We start from the raw sequence: 20,614 nt of genomic DNA on the forward strand, positions 1-20,614 counted from the left end.
TCACCTATACTTCCCTAGTTTGGTGGCAGAAGGCCACGCAAAGAACGGCAACGGCTAAACTAAGCAAACTGCATCGACTAGTTTGCGTTGGCATAACGGTTGCGATGAGAACCGCCCCTGCTGATGTACTTAGTGCTTTAGTGGGAATACCTTCCTTCCCTATTCTGATAGAGAAAGAGGCAACACTAGGCGCACTAAGACTTCCAAATATTTCTGAGTTGAAGCAAGGAGATATGATAGGGCATGTGAAAGTAATACGAAAATTCATAGGAGCTCCCTCATTACGACTGCGTGACGTAATGTCCCCTAAGCTCAGAATCTCACGGAACTTTGAAGTGTCCATTGTGGACAGGACCCACCGGGAAATAGGGAATCCTTATAACGAGTCTGACTCAGAGGTCTGGTTCACGAATGGATCGAAATTCGATGACGGAAGAACGGGAGCTGGAATATATGGGCTGAACTTCAAGAAATCGATACCAATGGGATGCTACCCCACCATATTTCAGGCAAAAATTCATGCAATAGACGTCTGTGGAAGAGAATATCTGCGGAGAGGCTCAACATCGATGAGCATCTACATTATGTCGGACAGCCAGGCAGCCCTACGTGCCTTGCAATCCTACACAGTTACATCTAAGCAAGTGAATGAATGCACTGAAATTCTTAATGCCCTGCGAGCCAAAAACAAGGTTTTGTTCGGATGGGCTCCCTGACATCAGGGACATGATGGTAATGCACAGCAAAGCAGGATGCTACAGCAGCATTCTATGGTCCAGAGCCCTTTTGTGGACTTACAAAAGCACACACCAGGGAAACTATAAGTAACTGGGAATCTAAACAATTCAGACGTCACTGGATTGACTGCCCACGGCAAAGGCTGGCCAAACTGTTTATACTTCCGGCAATGAAATTATCAACCAAGCAGGGAGGACCTAAGAACTCTCACTAGGTACTATACGGGACACTGCGGTCTACGATATCACCTAAGTAGGGATTCAAGGGGTTGTGTAGCGCAATATATAGCTTCTCCAACCCAATTGTCAACCTCACCTTCGAGCGGCGAATCCCGTTTCACTAACAGACGAGGCTCTGGCGACCCCAAGCTCCTCATGGAACTTGGGGGTGGGGAGGGAGGGATGGCCTGAAGGTTTAATGTGGCCATATAAATCGTTCCCGAGATGGTCGGGCCAGAACCTTAATGGTGCTGTGTTACCGGAGCGTATCGGATCTGTATCCGACAAAGGACCATCACATCGATAACACTCCCCACAGCCTTCGGGGAGTAACTAATCGCTACAACAACAACAACAACATATCACCTAAGTAAATTAAATCAATTCGATACCCAAATTTGTCGTTTCTGTGAGCTGGATGATGAAACGCCGGTTCACATTCTCTGCGAATGTGTCGCTCTAACTTGGCAGAGACTATCCCATCTAGGTGGTGGGACTCTTAATCCCTATTGATATGGAGTAAAAAGCCTGATGAGGTACTTAAATACATCAAAAGCCCCCAGATACAAAATTAGGCTGAAATGTCTTGCACAATATATCTGCACAAAGGTCGCAGTGCTTCTAGACCTATTAATAGTAATAATAATAATAATACTAGAGACGTAAATCGGTTATCTAGACTGTCTGGAGATTGAATATGCGTTTTGGTTTAACGTAGCCTAACACTCCCTATCCTGTGTCTTTAAAAATAATTCTGTTATGCAATACAATTGTTATGAAAAAGTTTTAATTTTATTAGAGAAATGGCATTGACCAATATTTAAAAATTTGATATTTCAGTTAAGATATCAATTTATTTATATGTAATGCCTCCATCGGCGAAGCATTTTATTAGCGAATGCTGTGCAATGATTGTATCCTTATGGGGCAAAACAGCTATTTCGAAAAACATTTCAATGCCTTCCTTGAATTGTTCAATGGCTTGCTGTACTTTTTGCTGATGCATATCCTCAGCAGCTTTACGGTATAACTCCTCTATTTGAATAATTTTTGCCACACTCGTTTTCAGTGATACATTCTTCCGGCAGCGCGGACAACGTACGTCTTTGGCTATGTCTTTTGGGAACTTCAAAAGATTAGGACAATTCGCTGTTGTACAACGAAATCTGACTTGTTTATCGATTTTTTGTATTGTATGCCAATTTTCTTGACAGCCCATACATTTGCAATCAAACAAATAACGGGCACGTAATGATCGTTGGCGTTCTTTCAAATTGTTTTTGGTAAAAATTGGGCCATAGTTCTCAGCTACCACTTCGTTAGGTTGATGTGGTTTTATTGCTGTCAACACCAATTTCTTGCCAACAAAATACCTTGCTACGGTTGGCCAACATTCGTGATTGAAGTAAGCACCGGTTCCGTACAATGCCGCACCCACATACACAACTTTAGAACCCTCGAATCGATGTTGATCAGTAACTTTTGTCTCGAATATTTCATGAGCATTATACTGTAGAACTTGTAATAGGCCAAGTAGTGCTGTACCCACTTTTAATTCCATAGCAGTCGGATTCACACCTTCACTTTTACGACGACCGAAATATTGCGCCTTTTGCAAGCAACGCAACAAAAACCCGGCCATGAGAGAACGTTGCAAATAATCATCAGCTTGGCGACTTTCAACATGGGAACACAGATTTTCGTACACAGAATTGGCGTCATGCAGAGCGCTCTCAACGCTGGATGCTTGCGTGAAGATACGTAAAGCCAGGTAACACAATATCGACATGCCAGAACCTTAAAATGAAAATAAAAAAATGTTTAAAAAGAAGGCTGCGAATTCGGAATTTTTTATACTAAAATTTCAGGATTTCTGTATTTCGGTTAAGCTGAACTAAGAGATTTTATCGATGGCCTTGGCGGAATATCACCTTACCTCGGCTGCTAGTTAGAAAATCCCTTATCTTAGAATTTGCTTGAAGATAAAAGGTCCCTCTCTCAGAATTCAGTTGAACATCGTCCTACTGCCCTACTTAAGAATCTTATTCAAAACGGTCAGTTTTAGAGAGAGTTGAAGTGCGCCTTATCTCTGATTATGAAAAAAGTCTCAGAGAGGACATTCTTGAGCAACAAATTCTCAGATATGGTGTTTTGGAAAAAGATTCTGAAGCAAAGCATTCGTCAAAAGATTTTTATTACACAGGGCGCTATACAAAAGTTTTACATAAGGCGTTTTCTAAAGCCGATATGATAAATTTGAAGCTTTACGGCTTTACACCAAAATTTTTGACATTCCAAACTTTAATTGGAACTCCATACCAGACTCTATAAGTATTTCAACTTAAATTTAATTATAAAGTTTGTGTTGAAATTAAAAATAAATGGGGTTACACTGAAATGACAGTCCTTGGTCGGGAAAAATCCCGAGTCGCACCGGTACATAGAACCGACTGCCGTATTGCTACAACAACAACATAGTCATAAAATAGGTGCCAAAGTTGCAGGTTCCTTGATAACGATTAATAAACCGAAGAAATTTATGGGCATATTCATAGTCAAATTAAAATAAAAGTTATTTACTGCTTCAAAGCTGCTGCTAACTTTAATAACCAACTTATTTGACATTTTATTTTGCATCGCAGGTAACGCCCCAGTGAATATTGAAAAAAAAAAAATAATTGCAGATACCCTGAAATACCTATTTTGAAACTGTGGCTTTAGGCCATTAAAAATGATCAGCTATCAACTAATGGAAAAATATTGTTAAAGAAATGTGTAATACCTATAAAGAGATCCATAAAATGGCATTCAAAACGATGGTAACTGTTGCAGGCCTCACCCATACACTCAGGTGAGCAAAACGCGATTCCCGAACAGTTGGTGCATGGAACTGGCGTAACTAACCTGTAAAAGAAATCATAAAAATATCATATTTGATCAATAAATTTCGCACTAAGTAAATTTGTGTAACTGTTTGTGAATACCTCTTAAGACAATGATGACAATGACTACCGTAAAACGAAGGCGATAAACAAGCGACTATTGGATCTTCACATAAAACAACATCACCGGTCTTTAAATTTTCTCCAGCGACAATAAACCGTCCTTTGTCTTTGGTTTCTACCAACTTAACTAGACTGGAGGCGCCATGCAAAGTCGAATGCTCTCCATTAACGAGTTTAGGTGCAATTTCAATTTTTTTATTTTCGTATCGCTTAATAGTGGACAGTTCCTTGCCGTATGAGTCTCTTAAGGCAATATTATTACATGAAAGCTTTTCAGCAATTTTCAAAGAGATCTCAGATCGCGCAGGTTCGTCCATTACTGAAAGGTAATACTTTAATTACTGTCTTAATCCATATGTGGGCCTAAAATCTTTCAAAAATCGACTACTACGACCATAAACAATTTGGGAAATTGCCGAGGGGGCCAAGTCTTGGCTTATGTAAATTTTAATACCATGGGTCGGTTTTGACATTTGTGAAGTAAACAACACTGAATCCAAATCGACCAACCATGAATCGATGTACTACTTTGAACTTGAATTGTAATTTTCTGAATATGAATTGCTACTTTCTGAATTTAAAAGAGTTCGACTTTGTCCATATCCAAAGGAAAAAATACAAAGTTCGCTTCTTAATTTAAAGCTCATAATCAGAAAATTACGGTACAATATTTTTGATTAATCGTGCAGATTTTTGAGCCCAGAAGTTTTTTCCAATACGAATTACGGGCTTTCGGATTCTCTGCCATAACAATTTTTAAGTACGATTTTTTAAATAGCAATATTTAAAAACTGTAGAGCTTTCACAGTCGCTGGCATACCTAGTTAATACTTACAAGCATAAGCTTTCGCCAGTTTGATGTAATAATCTACATTATCTTTAATCACTAAACCATAATTAGCAGCTAACTTAAGATCCCTTACTGCACCTTGACCATCGCCTATATTTATTAGGATTGCAGCTCGAGAGCGGTAAGCCATAGCTAAACTCAATCCATCGTCTAGGTCCTTATCAACATCTGCAAATGAAGAAAAACAATTAATATAAGATTATGTATTGTATAACTCTTTTGCCAAGTGGACCTTTAAAAAGTACGTCAAAAAGGCACAACTTAATTTAAGTATCTATTTTATTTCGACTGTTACGACAGAGTATCAATGGTGAGTATAACTGAACACATGTATAGTATATGTGTATACGAATGATTCCAAATTAATGGAAGGGGTAAGGTCTGCTGTTCCCGGCGCCGATTAAGGCAACAATCTCACACAGTACTTCATCAAGAAGTATTCTATAATGCAAAGAAGGATTGGAAAAACTTTGCCCAGGCCGGAACATACATCTATACTGGGTTCTCGGTCATTAAGGGATAGCCCATATGAGGTCTTTATTGACCGGCCAGTTCAACCTAGCCTTACCTCAACTGTAACGATATGCATTCCAACAGAATCATTGGAATTGCAATAGACTGTAAAAGCGGAGTCATTGGTGCCGTTTGTCGTATCGCTGTAGTCGTATCCCTAAGTAAATATGTGAAATGGTGGCTACCAGAACTCATTAGATTTATACCTTATTATAATTTTTACGAATCTTTTGGCAGTTTCTTATTAATAGTTTGAGTAAAATTGCTTTTCGACACATAATCGTATACAGCGGCGGATTTCCATATAGGCAACATAGGCTAGAGCCTAGGGCGGTAAAATTGAGGAGCGGCAAAATTCGAGTCGATTAATTTTTGAAAAAAAAAATTGCATTCGGATTTTCTGCACTTAAAGTAGTATTTTTGTCTGTATATTATAATAAATAATTAATTATTTTTTATGCATTTCGAAATTAGGACGAAGCTTTAAATAATTTTCCCGCATAGCAGTCGTAAAAATTTGCATACAACTTTTAATCACGCGCTTTAGAAACTTAACAGCGCGCCTGTACATGGCGTAAGAAACAGCCGACCCGCAACCCTGAGAATCAGAATCATCTAAGAGGTTACCACACTTGACATCACTGCCAAAAAACGAGCGTGCATTCGATGCAAATCTTGAGCTCAAGCCCTTCAGAATTGTTTTTATCTATCGATTGTGATGATGTCATTTGCGAATTCGCAGCTGAAAAATCTAGACGCAAAGAAATATAAATGAGAAATGTTTGGAAAAAAGTTAAGGTTAAATTAATAACAAACTACACTGTAATAAAGTACTGAAAATCACAATCTTTGTGTTAAATATTGTTATTATACTCAGCTGAGCAGAGTTCACAGAGTATATTAATTTTGTTCGCATAACGGTACCCCGTAGCGGAATAAACTAATCGAGATAGATATACACTTATCTAATTCAAAATGATCTGGGCGAAAAAAAAAATTCATTTAGCCATGTCCGTCCGTCCGTCCTAAACACGATAACTTGAGTAAATTTTGAGGTATATTAATGAAATTTCGTATGTAAGTTCCTGGGCACACATCTATTTAAAATGAACGAAATCGGACTATAACCACGCCCACTTTTTCGATTTCGAAAATTTCGAAAAACCGAAAAAGTGCGATAATTCATTACCAAAGACGGATATAGCGATGAAACTCGGTAGTTGGGTTGATCTTATCACACAGAATATAAAATTAGAAAAATTTAGGACAATGGGCGTGGCACCGCCCACTTTTAAAAGAAGGTAATTCAAAAGTTTTGCAGTCTGTAATTTGGCAGTTGTTGAAGATATCATGATGAAATTTGGCAGGAACGTTACTCCTATTACTATATGTGTTCTAAATAAGAATTAGCAAAATAGGATGACGGACACGCCCACTCTTTAAAAATAAATTTTTTTAAAGTAAAATTTTATCAAAAAATTTAATATCTTTACAGTATATAAGTAAACTATGTCAAAATTCAACTCCAGTAATGATATGGTGCAACAAAATACAAAAATAAAAGAAAATTTCAAAATAGGCATGGCTCCGCTTTTTTTCATTTAATTTGTCTAGAATGCTTTTAATGCCATAAGTCGAACAAAAATATACCAATCCTTGTGAAATTTGTTAAGGGTATCGCTGCTATGACGATAACTGTTTCTGTGAAAATGGGCGAAATAGGTTGAAGCCACGCCCAGATTTTATACACAGTCGACCGTCTGTACTTCCGCTCGGCCGTTAACACGATAACTTGAGCAAAAATCGATATGTCTTTACTAAACTTAGTTCACGTACTTACCTAAACTCACTTTATCTTGGTATTAAAAATGGGGGAATCCGAATATGACCACGCCCACTTTTTCGATATCGAAAATTTCGAAAAAAGAAAAAAATTCCATAATTTTATACCAAATACGAAAAAAATTACTTAAAAAAACTTTGTAAAATGGGTGTGGCACCTACCATATTAAGTAGAAGAAAATGAAAAGTTCTGCAGGGCGCAATCAACAGCCTTGGAATCAAGGCAGGAATACTGTTCGTGGTATTACATATATGAACAATTGCTTTTGTTTTATCGGCCTATTGATAAAGGATTCAAGGTTCGAAATGAGCTCAAGACCAGAACAATAATTTTTTGTAATGATTATTGTTTTTCTTTATTTTTTCTATAATTGAAAAATTGTACTTTGTTTTTGGAATAGTAAGTAGAAATTTTTTCAGACAACCTGCCATAGCTGCTCATATAGATCCATTTCGAAGGGTGCTAAGCCCTCATCATCAGTACGCTTTAGGCACGCTGCGCTGACCATTTAGCTATACAGCGGTGTTTGGTTTGACTGATAATTTCGTACCTTGAAGGTATTACATATATGTATAAATAAATTAGCGGTACTCGACAAATGATGTTTTGCGTCATACTGGTCCCCATTTGTGCCGATATCTCGAAAACGCCTTCACATATACACCTAAGGGCCACTCCCTTTTAGAACCATCATTAATACCTTTAATTTGATACCCATAGGGTTACCCTAGATTCATTTTCCTACATGGTGATTTTCCCTTATTTGACAAAGAATGAAGGAATATCTTTCCAAAAACGTCACTCTTGGTCTACAATTTGGTAGATATTTCCCAAACGTATGTGATATGAAATTTAAAACCACTTATAAACCATCTACGAAACCCTACAAAACCAACGCAGCTAAGCTCTCAGCTGAGTATGTAATGTTCGTTTACACCCGAACTTAGCCTTTCTTATTTGTTGTGAAAATAAGGGCGGCAAGTTATGTATTGCCTAGGGGCGGCGAATATTCAAATCCGCCACTGATCGTATAACACGAAACTGGCCCGGTTTTGTGCTTTGTTCTTAAAAAAAATTTAAGGTACACTCCCATACAGTGTGCCTCCTGAAATAAGCTTTGTATGTTAACGTCTCCCGATTTCGGTGTTATATGCAAAAAGGTAACATCTATCCCCAATTTATTTCGCAATTTTTGGCGAAAATGTTTCAAATACTACAACAACAAAAATGCCTTAACATCCCAACTGTTTAAAACACGAAAATATCTAAACATAATTTTCAAATAAGATCCCGTTTTGCATGCAACTCCTCAATTATTGTTTCCATTCGGTTGTTCCACCAGAAAATTTTGGCTTTCCATCATAGATATAAAATGTTGAAGGTTCTTGAACCATGGCACCAAAGCTCTAAAAAAACTAGCACAGTCCATTGAAGAATGGCAATACAGGGTAGATAGACAAAATCACCGTTATTCGAAATTGTTGATAGAACTCACCTTTGGCCGGTGCGCGCATAACAGCCAAATTAGCATGTGCCAGAGCTTGTTTGAAATCTCCCAACAAATTAAACTTATCCGCTTGAGCACGTCGTTGTACCGAGAAGATGCCATCTTTAAGTTTATAGACAGGTGTGACATTTTCCAGCACTCCAAGCACTGTATTGCAAATTTCTTCATCGCTAAAGATCGACAAAATACGCGCTTCGTTCGATTTCAATTGACCAAAATAGTGTTTTAGCCACTTTTCACTGCAACCTTCCTTCACCTCCAAATAGAAGTCATTGAAAAATCCTTTCTGATCTGACTGAACAGTGCGTGCACTACAAATCTGTTGATAAGACATATCCGCCATATCCATACTTTCAATTAATTTCTGTTTTATTTGCTTTTCGATAATTAAGTTTGAGTGGAAATGATAATTTTAATTAAATATTTATTGAGAATGCATTCTATTTTGCACAGCTGCGTCTTGATTCTAATTTTCTTACTCAACTTTTAACATCGCAAGATTTTTTATGTACAACACTTGCCTAAATGTCTAAAAATAAATATCGTGTTTCTCGTTAGAAAATGTATTTATTGTGAATGGAGATACATTTTGATTTGGACCCCGAATAGACTCGAAGAAATATTTACAAAACAGCGTTATGATATTTAGTACAAATTTCATTTTGAGTTTTTATTTTACAACAAAAAATAAGTTATAAAATATCAAATCTTCAGCGGATTGCTGATCATAACTGTGGTGGGTAATTGAAAAATTCGGCGAATCGAATTAATTTATAAAAACAAATCATGTGTAAAAAAAAACGACCGCCTCCCGACTAACGATTTAACAAGGTGTGAATCATGCTAACCAAGGCGAATCCATACCAAGTGGTGGCAAAGCGAATTCAACCAATTCGCCATGCTGAAGAATGTCAAGTCAAAAGAAAATTTTCTTTGATTTCGATTAACTGATATATTAAAGTACAAGACGCTATCAAGGCGAATTCAGTACCAGGTGTTGTTATCCCAACAGCTGATTGTTTCTTTTTGATTATTTTCCATACAACGCCTTGTACTACAACCAAGGCGAATTCAGTAGAGGTGGTGTTATCCCAACAGCTGATTGCTTCTTCTTGATAATTTTCCATACATAGCCTTGTACAACCATATGCCAGTTAATCGAAATCAATGAAAAATTTATTTTGATTTGACATTCTTCTGCACGGCGAATTGGTTGAATTCGCTTTGCCACCACCTGGTATGGATTCGGCTTGTACTACAACATGTCAGTTAATCGGAATCAATGGAAATTTTCTTTTGACTTGACATTCTTCAGAACGGCGAATTGGTCGAATTCGCTTTGCCACTACCTGGTATGAATTCGCCTTGGGCGCTGTATGGAAAATAATCAAGAAGAAGCGATCATGGGATAACAACAACTGGTACTGAATTCGCCTTGATGCTAACATAACAAACTCGTAAAATATCAATTTTACAAAAATAACAATTTCTCTCTTGAAGACGAAACATTTATTTTGTGTTATTGAAAAGAGAAAGCTTTTCCTGTCGAAAAAAAAAATTAGAAAATTGTTCGCAGTTCATCTGCAAACCGTTTGAATTATTCTAAACTATAAATAGCATTTCCTGATAAGCTTTTTCACTCCTCCTGAGATCTATTGGTAGCTTTTTGGTACACATTTGCAAAGTCTAAAAGAGTTTTCACTTTTCCAAAAAACCTCAGAACTTATCATTAAAGAATAAATTTTGAATTCAAATTTTTTTCAGTGCTACAATATTTTTGAAAGATTTGTTGGTGTAAATTTGAATTTATACATATGTGAAGTAGGGCTGTGAGCTGCATCAGGATTTTCAACTATCCGGATAAACCCGATATTCGAATAACCGGATATCAAAGCAAAAAATCCGGCTATCCGGATATCCGGATTCGTAAATGGAAAATCCGGATATCCGTATGTCCGGATACTGGAATATAAAAGTTGAATATCTGCATATCAGAATTGAACGAAGCAAACATCGACAAATTATTCGCAAAATATATTTGTAGATTATTAAATTATTATTAAGAAAATATATCAACATCATATTACATATTTCTCAATACGAGCCTTTTTTGTATACACTGTTAATTGATTTAAATGCCCCACGAATTTATTCAGGGCTGTCATGGAATCCAATTGTTATCGGAATCGGATTTAAAAACGACAAAATAATTACTTTTGTGTCATGAAATCCAATGTTATCGGTTTAATGTTCGAATTGGAATTAGTGTCGGTTATAGGTGTCACAGAATCCGATAATATCGGTTTTGCTATCGGAAACAATCCAATCAGTTAAATGCTGTTGGATTTAATTTTTTCATAGTTGTATTTCTGTTGTCGTTGTTGTAGCGATAAGGTTGCTCCCCGAAGGCTTTGGGGAGTGTTATCGATGTAATGGTCCTTTGCCGGATACAGATCCGGTACGCTCCGGTACCATAGCACCATTAAGGTGCTAGCCCGACCATCTCGGGAACGATTTATGTGGCCACATTAAACCTTCAGGACATCCCCTCCCCCCCCCCCCCCCAAGTTCCATGAGTCGCTTGGGGTCGCCAGAGCCTCGTCTGTTAGTGAAACAGGACTCGTCGCGGATAGGTGAGGTTGACAATTGGGTTTGGAGAAGCTATATATTGCGCTGGCAACCTGAAAGGTTGCGCTACACAGCCCCTTGAATCTGGTATTTTAGTCGCCTCTTACGACAGGCATACCTACCGCGGGAATATTCTGACCCACTAACCCGCTGGGGTATAGTTGTATTTCTCTTGCACTTGAGTATTTTCTAAAAATGTAAGTAAATAAAAGTTTATTTTATAAAAATAAATATAAATTTACATATATTTTCATTCTTAATAGGGGAAAACAAAAAAATTCAATGCAAAACAGTATTTTAACTGAATTTATGCAGAAACATTCAGATATTGCGAAGGGCTTCTACCCACACTCATGCTAGAATCCTTGCTAACTAATCTTTGATAGGGTCCTTCAGCTAAAAATCGTAACGTAGCTGCTAGTTGCAGCACTGGCAGAACTTTCGAGCGCGTTAAGCATCCTTCAATATTGTCCAATACTATTCGGAAAGCTTCTTTGCTTATGTGATAGTATGCAATGTAACTGCAAATATACTATACATATCTAGAAGCCCACATTAAGAAACAGTTTTAATTACGCTGTCTCTGAAAACTCAAATGGATTGCTGCGATCTCTCCAAAATTTTCCTTTTGACCTTCTAGCAATTTTCTTCTTCCAATAATATAAATGCTACAACTGCTGATGCCATTTTGATGTCAATAAATTTATTTATTTCTGTTTAAATGCACAAAACAACTATTTTATAAAGTTTGCCAAAAAATTAACATCAAAATTGCCGGTGCACCGCAAAACAGCTGATTCGAACATCGGTTTTATTTACATTCGAAAAGAGCAAAACCAATACGGTTTTATGACACCAATTTAAATCAATATTGGTATGTAATTCCGACAAACCGCAAAACCGACTTAGATTCCATGGCAGCCCTGATTGTTATTAGTGTTAAATAAACATTTATGGTACATAAATATGTTGCTTTCACTGGATATCCAGAAGTACGGTTATGAACCGGATCTTCATAAATCCGGATATCCGGATAGTTTACCAAACGAATATTAACCGGATATCCATGCCGTCCGGAGTTTATCCGTGTCAACGGATATCCGTATGGATATCCAGATAGTCCCAGCCCTAATTTGTATCTGTGCCTATTTTTAAGGACAAAACAAAAAGAAAAGTGCCACAAGTGTATAGCGAATGAGCAGCTCTGCTCATAATCATTTGAGCTAATTTAAGTTAATTTAGATAGGGACGCATTATTTTGCGAATAACTTCAACTACGAAACTTCACGGGAATAAAATGTTTATCCGAAGTTATCGGAACTCGTTAAAAAATATTTAAAAGGTAATTTGTCATAGATAGTGCCAACTTTACATTGAATTATCTATTGTAATCATTCCTGTAAAACGACAAAAATATTGTTACGGGAAAAGTTATCGATATTCAGTAACTTCCGGTACCAGTCGAAACTTTTGGGTTGCCTCACTTTGCCTTTCTGTACTCCTAAATATGAAGGTCGGAAGTTTTCTTATTTAAACGAAAATAAACTTCAAACATCACATTTTACAGAAATAATTTGTGTGTACAGAGCGTAAGAAAAAAATGCGCCTAAAACCAGGCAATACTATATCTGTAGCATTTTATTTAAGTATCCTACCTTGGTCTCAAACAAAATACCAAAATTTATTACGTCGAGTACGAAAGAGCGAATTCTCTTTATTAACCCTAGAACGCATAACCGGGTACCCGTGTGTCCAGTTGCGACTTTAAACTACTTTAGTGAGAGAACCACTGTCACTAGAGTGCTGAACCCATGGCCGTAGGGAGAAAATCCGGGCCCGGGACTAAACAATTTACGGGCCCCTATAAAAAATTCACTAATACATTTGATTTGATTTTGATAATTTGACGTCTCATTCATGAATCATTATTGATGGATTACATCAAAAGAAATTTTTGCCACATCAACTAAATGATTTTTGGACTAAGAGCTGAAAATAAAATTAACACAGGATATTTACTATTTATACTATTTTATTGTAACATAGAAATAAAATTCAGTTTCAACAGCCGCATATTACTTCAAATAATCTTTTCTAGTTATTTGGTAAAATTTTAATACATTTCTGATAAGTTTAATGATGATTATAAGTTTTAGTTATTCAATATAGAAGGTTCGGATATCAAAAAGTGTATTGTAACGAATTTTCTGCAAATCCTCTTATTTGCCCTTTTGCTAGGTTCGTATCGCTAAACTGTTGAATAAATAATTCCAATATTGAATAATGGAAAAATGGCCTTTATTAAAATAATTCACAATAACACTCAAACTGTGCAACGAATAGCTTACTAACCAAACTGATAGCTTAAAGGAAACTGACTTTCAAAATAATACTGCTATTGCTCTCTAGATATCGTCTTAGTCGTAACTGCTTGACAACTCAAATCAAACTGAATTACAGCGCCTCTACATCTGCGGCCTTTTATTCTCTCTGGTTTCCTCTTTCGCATCTTCTAGAATTTACTAGCATTGTCCATGAGCTCTCAAACTTCTCAGCTGTAACTACAATTGCACAATTTTATAGTTTTTCTCATTGCATATTTATAGGAGTATCTCAGATATATGCATGTGTTAGTGCATTGACTCTCCGCTGCTCGTATACGTACATGGTACATATATGTAGACGCAGTTGTTGTTTCGTTTATGTAGATACATAATGATTGAATTATTGATGTGCATTCACGTCACTGCTTAGCATCGGCTTAGAGACGGCAGCACTCCTTAGTTTTGCTAATATTCGTAACACTGCCCTCCACCTAAGTCTGATCGTCCCGATTAGACAAATCTCTCGATTTAACCGCTGCTAGCCTCTCCAAATGAACCACTTTTATTTTGGTTCGTTGGATTGCCAATGGTTTGTATGCGGCACACTACATCGTTGATCCGTTTTACAACTTTGTATGCGCCTTCCCAGTTACACTGCAATTTTGGGGACAAACCTTTTTTTCGTTGTGGGTTGTATAGCAGCACCAAATCTCCTTCCTGAAACCCTTCCAAATTAATTGCTTTATCGTACCTCGCTTTCATCTTGTCACTCATAAACTTTGCTCGTTGCCTTACCAGATCGTGTATCTCTCTCAGCTCTTCTTCCAAGACACCAGTGGATTTCTTGACATTCCTCTCCGCATCGGCATCTATCCCATACTTCAAATCAGCTGGCAGTCGAAGGTCATTGCCAAAAATTACCTTTGCGGGAGTTTGGCCCGTTGTGTCATGTACTGCCGATCGGTAGACCATCAAGAATAACGATATGTGTGTATCCCAGTCGTTATGGTACTTGTCTACTACTTTCCTTAAATGCTCCTCCAATGTTCTATTGAAGCGTTCCACCATACCATAGGACTGAGGATGCAATGCAGTTGTCCGTGTTTTTCGAATGCCCAGCTTCTTGCACATTTCTTGGAACACAGCTGATTCAAAATTCCTGCCTTGGTCAGAATGTAACTCCATTGGTACACCATACCTTGCAACCCATTCGTTTTTAACCACTTCTGCCACTGTTTCTGCTTCTTGGTTTGGGATTGGGTATACCTCTGGCCATTTACTGAAATAATACATAACTACCAGTACGTATTTGTTTCCGCGGTTGCTAGTAGGAAATGGACCTGCGACATCCATGGCGATCCTATCAAATGGTGCACCTGAAATATACTGCTTCATCTGGCCATGACTTCGGGTTTTGGGCCCTTTCGCTCTGTTGCCTACCTCGCAGTTGGCAATCCACTCGGTGACCGACTGACGGCAACCAACCCAATACAATCTTTGCTTAATTTTCTCGAGTGTCTTCGTGATTCCAAGATGACCTCCACTTGGACCATTGTGCAGCTCGCTGAGCACGTCAGAAATCCTCTTCCTGGGAACAACTATCAGTTTCTTCTTACATTGACCATCCTCACTCTCCCATACTCGATGCAAGCAACCGGATATCAATTCTAAACTGTTCCACTGTGCCCAATATGACTTCGCAATGGGACTCTCTGCTGACATCTCTTCTCTGCTTGGTTTTTCGTTTCGTTCGAGCCCTTGCATAACATGTGACAGATCTGTATCCTCTAGCTGACACTTTCTTAGTTGTTCCTTGTCCCATTCATCCGTACACGTTATAGTCATTAGCCGGACATCTATAATGTCTTCTTTAGCCTCGGCCTTTGAGCAGTGCTTGCATTCCAGACTACATGGTCTTCGTGACATTGCATCAGCATTTCCATGGGTACTACCTTTTCGATGCTCAATGGAAAAGTCGTAGCTTTGTAGTCGCTCGATCCACCGTGCCAATTGTCCTTCCGGATTACGGAACTGCAGAAGCCATTTCAACGCTGCGTGATCTGTCCTGACACGGAATCGCTGGCCGTAGAGGTATTTGTGAAAATGTTGAATGCACTCTACCAATGCCAACAGCTCTCTCCGCGTAACACAGTAGTTCCTCTCTGGTTTTCCAATCGAACGGCTGTAATATGCAACTACCTTCTCCTGTCCATCGACCAGTTGTGAAAAAACGCCTCCTATAGCATATACACTCGCATCTGTATCTAGAATAAATGTTGCTCCTGGAATCGGATATGCTAACATTGGGGCAGTGCACAAACGCTCCTTCAATGTTTGGAAAGCCACTTCTTGCTCCTTCTTCCATTCAAAAGCTTTGTTTTTTCTTGTAAGCTCATGGAGGCTATGGGCTACGCTGCAAAAACTTGGTACAAATCGGCGGTAATATGTGCACAGCCCAAGGAAACTTCTCAATTCATGTAGGCTCTGTGGTCTTGGCCAATCCTTTACAGCCTCTATTTTTTCGTTCGTAGTGCAGATGCCCTCTGTCGTTACCTTGTGACCCAAATAATTGACTTCCTTTTTAAACAGCGCACACTTTTTGGGACTTAACTTCAGACCAGCGCCAGCTATTCTCTGGAAAACTTCCTCCAAGTTCCTAAGATGTTCATCAAAATTCTTGCCCAATACGATGATGTCGTCCAGGTACACCAAGCATGTTTTCCAATGTAGTCCTTTCAGTACCTGGTCCATGAGTCTCTCAAAAGTAGCTGGTGCATTACAAAGTCCAAAGGGCATTACTGTAAATTGCCAAAGACCATCTCCGACGCTGAAGGCTGTTTTCTCAGTGGAACACTACGTGGAGCTTGATGTATTGGCCTCGCGTCTCCAGTGTCAATTTGATGTTTCACAACATTGGTGCGGCCTGGTTTGGAACCATCCTGGTCAAATATGTTTGCGTACTTTAGGAGCAGTTGCTTTGCCTTACTCTGATCATCTTCCTCTAGCCCCTTCGTCCATTCCGTGATGTCATTTGAAAGATCAGTGTTACTAGATGAAACGTGTTCCTGGAGCTGTTCACAGCTAATAATTACTTCAGCCTCTTGGTATCTTCCCAAAATAGCTCCTTTGGTCAGTTTGAGTGGTGACTTGAACTCAATGAGTACTCTTACCGGAATACGTCCATCTTGTTTTGTCATAGCCAGGGTTTTAACTACAAGTATGTTCAGTGCTGATTTATTTGCTGCTTCGACAACCCACAATTTGTTTGTCCCACAATCTCCATCAACCTTTGCCCAGATGACTGCTTCTGATTTTGGTGGTATTTGCTGACTCTCTTCCACCAGTACTCGTTTACTGCTGTAGCCTCTCTCGTAGCCGAAATTAAGTGGTACATCCATTTTCTTATATCGCATCGTCTTGCTTTGCATGTCGATCTTGATGCCTTGGTTGATTAAGAAGTCCACTCCAATTATGATTTCATCAACAATATCTGCCACTATAAAATTGTGTAGTACCGTGACGTTCCCAATTGCTACTATACATCTACTTCTCCAATTACCTGGGTGTCCTCTCCCGTGGCTGTACGTAATCTTGCTCCAAGCAATGGTCTTATCCTTTTGTTGACTAAATCTGATCGAATGATGGAATGGGATGCACCCGTATCTACAGTCAGTAACCGTTCCTTTCCATCCACATGTACTCCGATAGTAAGATTGCTTGACCTTCTTCCAATTTGCGAGATAGAGATTATGGGGCATTCAATTGAGGGAGCCAGCTGTCGCCCCTTGCGGCTGACTCTCTTTAGTTTAACGATTGAGTGGACTTGGAGATTTGCTCATCTCCTTCAGCTCTGCGTTTACGACCACCCACATTGTTGGAACTCTTAGGGTTGGTGTTGCAATGTCGTGCAATAAGACCTGGGTTGCCACACTTGAAACATTTAATAACTCCGGCATTTTTCTGTTGTGATCCCTTCAGTGCTTCCAAATTGTGTCTACCCAATCTGGTCTTTCCACTTCCACACGATGAGCTTTGTATGCTGGTTTACTCAATAGTGAGGCGGTTTCCTGAGTCAATGCATGTGATACCGTCTCTGCAAATGTTGGCTTTGGGTTTGGGTATGTGGCTCGCTTCGTTTCGACGTCCCGTATGCCATTTATAAAGCTCTGAATTTTTACTCTTTCGGTGTATTCCACGGGTGCGTCGGCATTCGCCAAATGTGCAAGCCTTTCGACATCTGACGCAAACTCCTGCAAAGTCTCATTAACTTTTTGGTGGCGGTTTTGCAACTCTATTTGGTGTATCTGCTTCCTGTGTTCGTTTCCGTTTCGCCTCTCTAGAGCGCTCATCAATGTTTCGTAGTTGTTCCGCTCCCCTCGGGAATAGTCTGTAGGATTTCAGCAGCAGATCTTTTCAATGCCACGAATAGTGCAGCAACTTTATCTTCCGCACTCCAGTTGTTCACTGCTACGGTCTTCTCAAACTGAATCTTAAACACTTGGAAAAGAACAGAGCCGTCAAAAGTTGGAGTTTTTACCTTCTATTGCTTGCTGAAACAACTGGGCGAATTAGTTGCAATTCCTGTATACGACCTCTCAAAGCATCCACCTCTGCCTCGAATTTTTCTTCAAACTGCGTTATTTTCTCGTCCATACGCGCTTCGAGTTTTGATGATATGCGTGCCTCTTGCTCTTTCAGTTGTGTTTCCATCTTTGATGTAATCTGTGTCGACATTTCTGAAATACGTGTCTCATGTGATTCCAGCTGGGATGCCATATATGTCTTCTGCTCTTCCAGTTGAGATGACATTTGCGACGACATTTCGGATATACGTGTCTCCTGTGCTTCCATCTTGGATGTTATACGTGTCTCCTGCGATTCCAATTGAGATGACATGTTGGTGGATATTTGTGATGACATTTCGGACATTTGTGCCGATATTGCAGCCAATATCATGTTCAAGCCTGTGTTCGCCATTGTCTGCGGTATTTCATTTTTCTCCTCCAATTTTGTTGTCTCATCGCCATCAAGATGAAAGACATACTCTTCCACGTCAATTCCTTCTAATTCCATTGCCTCTCGTAGTCGTGCCTGAAGTTCGAGTTTAATGCCGGTTGTATTCAATCCACGGTTCTCCAACTCCTTCTTCAGTTGCGGGATCTTCAATTCACTTAACTTTGCCATTTCCTTGTTGTCCTCTAGAATTTATTCAATAATTCCTCTTCTGACACCAATTGTAACGAATTTTCTGCAAATCCTCTTATTTGCCCTTTTGCTAGGTTCGTATCGCTAAACTGTTGAATAAATAACTCCAATATTGAATAATGGAAAAATGGCCTTTATTAAAATACTTCACAATAACACTCAAACTGTGCAACGAATAGCTTAATAACCAAACTGATAGCTTAAAGGAAACTGACTTTCAAAATAATACTGCTATTGCTCGCTAGATATCGTCTTAGTCGTAACTGCTTGACAAGTCAAATCAAACTGAATTACAGCGCCTCTACATCTGCGGCCTTTTATACTCTCTGGTTTCCTCGTTCGCATCTTCTAGAATTTACTAGCATTGTCCATGAGCTCTCAAACTTCTCAGCTGTAACTACAATTGCACAATTTTATACATCTTCTAGGCGCTTCCAGAATCTACTAGTCCAGTAGCTCTCAAACTTCTCAGCTGTAACTACAATTGCACAATTTTATATTTTTTCTCATTGCATACTTATAGGAGTATCTCAGATATATGCATGTGATAGTGCAGTGACTCTCCGCTGCTCGTATACGTACATGGTACATATATGTAGACGCAGTTATTGTTTCGTTTATGTAGATATATAATGATTGAATTATTGATGTGCATTCACGTCACTGCTTAGCATCGGCTTAGAGATGGCAGCACTCCTTAGTTTTGCTAATCTTCGTAACAGTATTTTCTTGCTTTTTTCGCTGCAAAATTTTTTATAATATCAAAATTTAACTGTCTTGCCAAAACGGATTCAACACAAAGCGTGGCAAGTCCTGAAACTCGCTCTTGAGATGAACACGATCTATGAAAGTTTTTGGTTCTTGAAAGGACGCTGAAGGAACGTTCTGCACTAGCTACAGTGACAGGTATAGTACAAAAGATAAGTAAAGCAACACAAATGTTGGGGAAAATTGTATACAGATTTTGAACATAGATGGCATTTAGCAATTCCAATGGTGACAGACCTTTATCAAAATTTGCTTCGTAAATGTGTTTTAAGTGAATTATTTCACATTCTAAGCTTTGAGAAATGTCCGACTTGTATTTTTCGACAAATTTTGCTGCGCTCGCCCGAACCGTAGTTTCATCCATGTCTTCAAATTGCCACAAAAAGGAAAACGTCTCCCTCAAATTTCTCATAGCTGCAAATCGTTCAGTAATGCCAGTGATTGAATCAACGATCACCAGGAATGTATTGTTTTTAAATTCAGACTCTGAATCATCCGTAATCATCTCATTTAAATTATTCCTGATCAACTTCAAACAAGGTAATAAGGCATCTAGATGTCGGACCTCATCATTCTTTCATTAATGGTAGTCAGTATTTTGAACCAAATTGAGGACAGCAAGATACATTCGAACTTGTTGATGTACTTGAGAATGCCGGTAACATCGCCGTATGCTTGCGCAGTGAAATTTGGCTTTTGGCTGAAAGACTACGAAGAGAGCTCGGTACATTTTTTTTGAGGATGTCCCATCGTTGTGGAGTGCTGCTGAAAATAGTAAAACCTTTTTGTACAACTCCGAAGAAAGTAGATGCAGCTGTACAACATTCTGCAGCATCAACACCATATAAATTGAGACTGTGGGTTGCACAAGTATCAGCATTCGAGTTTTTGTCGAGAATGTGACGTAGTGCTCCGTTGTAAGCTCCTTTCATATTGGCGCTGTTATCGTACCTTTGTGCACGACAATCTTTTAATGGAATTTCATGTTTACCTAGAGTATGGCTTATTAAATAAA

The 20,614-nt window shown here is 38.7% G+C and overlaps 1 protein-coding gene across 1 annotated transcript; it reads right to left on the minus strand.

Moving 5' to 3' along the window:
• Positions 1-1,726: 1,726 nt before the first annotated feature.
• Smyd4-2 (SET and MYND domain containing, class 4, member 2) lies at positions 1,727-9,482 on the minus strand. The gene is made up of 5 exons (XM_067786754.1): positions 8,663-9,482; positions 4,797-4,979; positions 3,941-4,280; positions 3,739-3,860; positions 1,727-2,753 (listed from the first exon to the last, which is right to left on the minus strand). The coding sequence occupies exons 1-5, from the start codon at positions 9,021-9,023 to the stop codon at positions 1,810-1,812; spliced, it is 1,950 nt and encodes a 649-aa protein (XP_067642855.1). The 5' UTR covers positions 9,024-9,482; the 3' UTR covers positions 1,727-1,809.
• Between the last annotated feature and the right edge of the window lie 11,132 nt (positions 9,483-20,614).

This window comes from Eurosta solidaginis, chromosome 5 (genome assembly GCF_040869045.1).
Source record: "Eurosta solidaginis isolate ZX-2024a chromosome 5, ASM4086904v1, whole genome shotgun sequence".
NCBI lineage: Eukaryota > Metazoa > Arthropoda > Insecta > Diptera > Tephritidae > Eurosta > Eurosta solidaginis.

Bases quoted from the DNA above. Each gene is read 5' to 3' on its own strand.
- Smyd4-2 (XM_067786754.1), bottom strand. From the start codon at position 9,023: ATGGATATGGCGGATATGTCTTATCAACAGATTTGTAGTGCACGCACT. The intron at 4,980-8,662 runs GTGAGTTCTATC...CTTCATTTGCAG, and splicing joins TATGCGCGCACCGGCCAAAG to ATGTTGATAAGGACCTAGAC. The intron at 2,754-3,738 runs GTATTACACATT...TTTCATTTTAAG, and splicing joins TTTTATGGATCTCTTTATAG to GTTCTGGCATGTCGATATTG.